The 6,000-nt window shown below is 40.4% G+C and overlaps 1 protein-coding gene across 1 annotated transcript in view; it reads left to right on the top strand.

Annotated features, from left to right (window-relative positions):
* The window catches only part of DNAH11 (dynein, axonemal, heavy chain 11), a gene marked incomplete at its 5' end in the record, with an annotated part of 110,610 nt that overhangs the window by 50,454 nt on the left and 54,156 nt on the right, over positions 1 to 6,000 (top strand). Inside the window, 2 exon segments of the mRNA XM_010294342.1 lie at positions 1,099 to 1,332; positions 3,321 to 3,509. Of these exon segments, the coding sequence (XP_010292644.1) occupies positions 1,099 to 1,332; positions 3,321 to 3,509 (423 nt within the window).

Here is a 6,000-nt window from a genome sequence, read left to right as displayed (position 1 = left end):
CTCTTCTTGCTGTGAGAGGTGAATAGAGACAGGCATTTCACCGCTGCGTTTTGCTCGGAAATACATGACTAAATGACCGTCTGGAGCTGTTTTAAATATGCCTAGCCTGTTTTGGCTATTATACAGTATGTGAAAAGGGTTTTCCACTCTCTCGGCTGCGTTTTCCTCCCCGCGATGAGAGAGGAGCCCCGCGCAGTGCTGTGCGGCACCCAGCGCAGCCCCCCGGGGCCACAGGGCCACCCCGGGGTCCCTCCTGCCGTGCCGAGGTGTGCTCAGAGCCGGAGGTGCACCTTGTGCTTTGATGCCCGGGTGGCATCTAGGGAAGGGAAGAGTGTCAACGACTTTTCTGGTCAAACACCCTTTCAAACTGATAGAAGATCTCTTCAGCACAGAGATGTTGCTGATTTTCTGACATTTTGTGGTAGGTAGAGAGTCAGCTTTCAGGGGCACTCCGCGGTGCTCTAATCCTGCCCTCGTACCAGTTTATCTTAGTTTATCACTGACTTTGACGCGCACAGATAAGCAGGGACTTGTACAACTTCAAAACTCTGAATCATGGAGTCTGGTTTTGCTCAATGTAAAGTTAATGGCATAAATGTGCTTCACTCTGAATAGGAATTTGGTGATATATATAGGTATGTGGAGATCAATGTGATTAGAGCAGCCACTCTGCTGTATTTCTTTAACTTATACAGGATTTTTACTAAACAGGATTTCCAGAGGTGAAGTAGAAAATCCATGTGGTATTAATTCTGCTTATAGCATTATAGTGACTGATTTAATCTCTGTTTTTAGCTTTTAGGAGCATTTATTTTAAAAAAGTATGTTGAAGCACTGAGCTTCTGTGGTAATGAAGACTTAATGAATGCCACTGCAGAATTAATTAATTTATATGCAAAAAAGTTGGGGAAGGCTCATTTTGCTTTAATGTTTTTTACATGCTAACAAAATTATGTTTGGGGTAGACTGAAGAATAGTTTTGTGAACAAGCCATCCTTAGAAATGTAACCTTTTCTGACTTACATAGATATACTTAATTTTTGAAACATTTCTTTGCTCCTGTGTGTACATTTGTTCTTGTTCCTTGGGTATGTTCAGACACTCATCCAGGACTTCATTTACGATTTCATGGCTTATGCCCACACCAGTGTGAATATGCCGAGTCCCAAATACAATCATAATGAGAGACCATACAATTACACTGCTCTGAATGGTTTTCTGGAGCACATCATGCTTTAGAAGATCCTCCCAGAGAAAAAAACCAAGGAGATGTTGGGACACATGGAGCACTTGGTGAATGGCGCGCAGAAGCTGAAGGCAGCAGCTTTTCAGGTAAACTGTGAAAGTCACAACCTTTTCTTTCATTCTTTATAAATAATCATGGTTTTATTGCTAATAAAATGAAGGTATTGCAGCATATTTTCATTAAGCTGATTAGTTGTGGGATGGCATTTTTGTGTTTCATTACCTGATTTTGGAAACTGGGGTTTACACAGAAGCTCTTTGGGCTCTTTATCTGTCTTTGGAAAGAGGACTCCATCCATTTGAGCAAGGACAAAGTCTGGAGGGAAGGGGAATGTAGTGGGGCTACAGTAAAGGGTTGGGAAGGGAAGCAAGTGCCACAGTAAAAGCCAGGCCATGGAGAGAGAAGATGCAGTTCTCTACATGGGGGTTTTGTGCATGGCCAGTGACCAGCTGAGGGGGAACAAAGGCAAGAGGAACAAGTGTGGAGCCTTTCCCTCAGCCACTGTCACCTCCTTGTGGGGGTAGTGCCACTTAGCCCCCAGCCAGTGCTTCTGCCTACAGTTCCTTTGTGGCTGGTCAGTCCACAAAGACAGAAGGGAGGGGAAACTGCTCTGAAGCCTTTCCCCCACGTCCCCTCTGACACGTGTTCCATAATCCCTTGTGCAAATGTTAAAGACAAGCCGTAACCCAGCAATTTCTTTATTGAAAACTCCGCATGTTTTTATAAACAAACGGCAAATGAAATGCTCAGTTGCAGTCTTTGCATAACGTTGCACCTTTGTGCTACGGCATGAGATTAATAACGGGAGCTGGCTGGCTCATTCCCACCTTTCCAGCTGAAGATCTGCAAAAATAAACGGTCAACAGAAAAGGCTGACTGCTTTTTTTAAAGCCTATTTTTAATAAGGCATCCCATGCTAGTAAATGATTAAAAACGTCTTTTTCTCTGAATTCTAATTTGATGATGTCCAAAAGGTAATTTAACAATTTCAAGTGCTGCGTGGTGCGCTAGCAGACAGAGCCACAGCTCCTGTCTAGCCAGGTACTTCAACACCGAGCCATTTTTGTCCTGCACTCCAGAGCTCTACGTAAGAATATCAAATGCAGCACCATTTAGGTTTTTTCAGGAAGAAAAATGTCAGCTCAAACAAATGGAAAAATAAAATGAGTGGAGAGATTTGGGATCTTTACAGTCATCTGTTACAATTCAGTATAACAGCTTTGTCTTATCATTTCAAAATGGTCCAATTTTGAAAAGGTAGATTTTGTAGGTTTTGTAGATTTCAGGAGCCCACCAAAGAAGAATAGCCCTCCAGACCTTCCAGGTGATGAAAGTTTAAGCCCTCTAATATTTGTCTTCCTCTTATCGCCCCGTCCAGGTCAGGTTAACAAGAGTCCCCTCTGGTTAAAATATAGCCTTCTATCATGAATAGCTGCCAGATAAAATGCTTGGAGGGATAGGGTAAAAAAAAAAACAAACCACAAAACAAACATGTATTTGAAACAATTCCTTTATATGTGGAAAGCTATTGTTGCTGGATATTTTGATATGGATTGCTTGCCTGGCAGGCAATAAATTGCTATTTCAGCAAACTAACAGGTAGTCCTTGTTCATCAGTCTCTGAGTGTGTCTTAACTTGTCAGCAAACCTCTGCTGGAATTATCTGCTCAGAGTGATTACTAAGTATTTTCCATAATGTCCTTTCGCTTTTACATTTGCATCTTTGCTAGGTGCTGCAGCAGGGCTGCAGCGCTGAGGCACCGGGTTACAGACACAACCTCAGCAGCTGAGCGGATGCTCAAACATCTGAGCATCTCAGGGGAGCTGTGGGGTCCCTGGCGGGAGCAGTTAGGCTGTTCTTATTAAATTCTTTATGTCAACAAAATTCTGTGAGCTACAAACAAGGAGGTGCCAAATGGAGACAAAACGAAAAAGGAAAAGACAGCACTTCTAGTACTAAGAAACACAAATTTTGTTTTCGGTTCAGCTTTTTGGGGCTCATATGGAGTAATCTTTCCAGAACCATACCTAATGACCCTTGCTCTCGAATAATGCATTACCTTTTTCCCTGTAGGTAGAAGATCTAAAATCCAGACTTGCTTCTCAAGAGGCAGAACTGCAACTGAGAAATCAAGATGCTGAAGCTTTGATTGCTAAGATAGGGTTTCAGACTGAGAAAGTGAGCCAAGAAAAGGCCATTGGAGATGCAGAGGAGCAAAAGGTCAGTCTAATTCCTCCATTTAGTGCTATTGAGCTATATTTAGCACAAAATAAACCTTTTTAGGTGAACAGTTTTGAACTACTTCCTCTCCAGGGAGCATAAAGTCTAAAGAATTATTATACTTACACATGTAACAGCATTTCACACCGTGATTACCACTTGACCTTTCTTTACATTATGCCTTTTCCCAACCTTTTAGCTGTTTTAATGAGATGAAAGAACAATAAATACTGAGCTCATTCAAGCATTTAATGGATGTGGATCTTGAGAATCAGACCTGTTTGTAATACAGTAAAGGTCAGAGAGTCATCTCTCAGCACTTCAGATTTCTAAAGGCTTTGAGGCTTTAGGTAAATTGAACAACTCAATTGATACAGAAGTTCATTCCAGTATCTCACAATATTACAAGGTGCAAACCTTGAATTTTAAGATTATAATAGCATTCCTAATAATATCTGTCGTCAGTGTTCAATCTTCTTTTTGCTCTCTGTTCAGCCTATTAACATCAGTTATCAACATCCGTGTTGGAAACACAGAAGTTTACATGCATTAGTGCTCACCACAGAATGAATAGGAACGCATAATTTCATCTGGATTCTAAAATTTTCATCTGCTCTTACAAGCATGGTTTTTGAAATAAAACACTAGCAGTATGGAACGTTGTAAACTGAAGTTCCTCTGCCTTCAATGTCCGAAGGACTTATTCAGCTCTGGCATTTTGCTATGAAACAAGACGTACCTTGTGTCACTTATCAATACTGCAGAGAGAAATTTTTAATTGACTCATACTAGTTGTTAATGCCTTACTTTGAGTTATGGAAACTTCAAGTTGCCAAGAACTTTGTAAACAGTTTTCGGATACTGATCAACAGGGAAGAGTATGCTGTCTGAGCAATCAAAATGGTCTTTCATTCTCTTGTGTTTTGTTTCTTAAAGACTTCTTATTATTAGGTGATATTTAATACTTTTCTAATGACCTTGTGTCTCATCCTGATTTTACTGAAGGAAAAGTGATTTTTGACACTGACGTAAGTGAAGACTGGATCAGGACCTTTTATTTCTCTGGATTATGCTAATTATGGCCTTCAGCCTTTTGCTGATCCGCATCTTATATAAGACTTAAAAATTGTTATGAAGTTTATAGTCCAAATAGTGCAATTAATTAAACTTGCACAAATTGGATCCCACAGCTCAACATCCTACCAACCACTTTTCAGTGGTGCTTTTCCTGTGTTAGTTCCATATGCTCCTGACAGGTTTGGATGATCAAAACAGACCCTTAACACAATTCTAATTACTTCATTAAGCAACTAGGTGAAACACACAGAGTGATTATCGTGGGATAATCACATCTTTGGGCCACTTTGTTTCAGGGATGAAGTTCAGAGCATGACACTAATGATTACCATAGTCCCCTGTTCCTTGCTTTATTGCACTTCTGAAACGTTTTCATTGGAAATGAAGGTGTCATTTTGTGCTACATTAATCTAAAACTATTTCATAAGTCTGATGATGGTTGCTCAATATTTATCTTCTATAATTTTTGTTACCAAAAAAAAAAAATCAACAAATGAGAAAACATCTTCCATCTAAGTAATTTGAGAATACTCTTCATAACTGATTAAAATTTGTCACCCTTTCAAAAATTATTTTGGCTTTCCTGGTCTATAGATTTCAAACTGGAGTTTATATGGGTTTTTTGCATTCTGCAACATTAAGCCAGTAAATATCTTGGAGGTATTGCCTTAGTATTGCTAGAGTGAAGCATTACCTAAGAAAAGGTGAAGACTGGAGATCACTTTGGATCAGACTCATCAGGAAAAGTGGGGTCAGTCTGGGTGCCCCATAAATGCAGCAGAGCTACATATCTGTGTGGTAATCAATGAGAGTCTGACTATGAACGTGACACTGCTAAGGCTTTAAGATAGTGGGCAGTCAATTTACTGGCCATTTGTGCGCTCTGAATGACGCCAGCCAGAGTGGGTTACAGATGAAGATGCATATGCCATTGTGTTTTAAAATGGGACGCACCCCTTCAAAGGAAAAAAACATGCTGTAAGTATATGGGCAGTTGTGACACTAGCTGAGGATTAGGAGTAAAGATGGATCCAGACTGACCAGCTGTTTTGATTTGCCTCCCTCAGCTGAACTGCACTCTTTATTTACATGGTATATTTGAGCCACTCTAGTCGTGGCCTGATGGCTAAGGGCACGCTGCTTCCAGCTGTTCTACCAATTTAGCCACCATCGAAGAGCTCTGTGCCATAGAAGTTATTGATGTGAAGGGGACTCAACTGCTGGAGACAGGGTTGCAAAGCTCCTTCTCTTTGTGCAGGGAAGCAGATTCGAGAAATACTCTCCTAAGGCTTATCTGCAACCTGCTCTGTTTAATTTTTCCTCCCTTAAAAATATTATCTTGTCCCATATTTTCATTGGGCATCAGGAAACAAAGAATAACTAAGCATAAGAAAAAAGAGAGACAGAACTATAATGCAACTTGTGTGACTTAAATTAGCTGTTGGTTTTAATCAAA

This window comes from Phaethon lepturus, unplaced genomic scaffold (assembly GCF_000687285.1).
Source record: "Phaethon lepturus isolate BGI_N335 unplaced genomic scaffold, ASM68728v1 scaffold6249, whole genome shotgun sequence".
Taxonomy (NCBI): Eukaryota; Metazoa; Chordata; class Aves; order Phaethontiformes; family Phaethontidae; genus Phaethon; species Phaethon lepturus.
The sequence above is the reverse complement of the archived record's forward strand: the minus strand, read 5'-3'. Positions and strand labels throughout refer to the sequence as shown.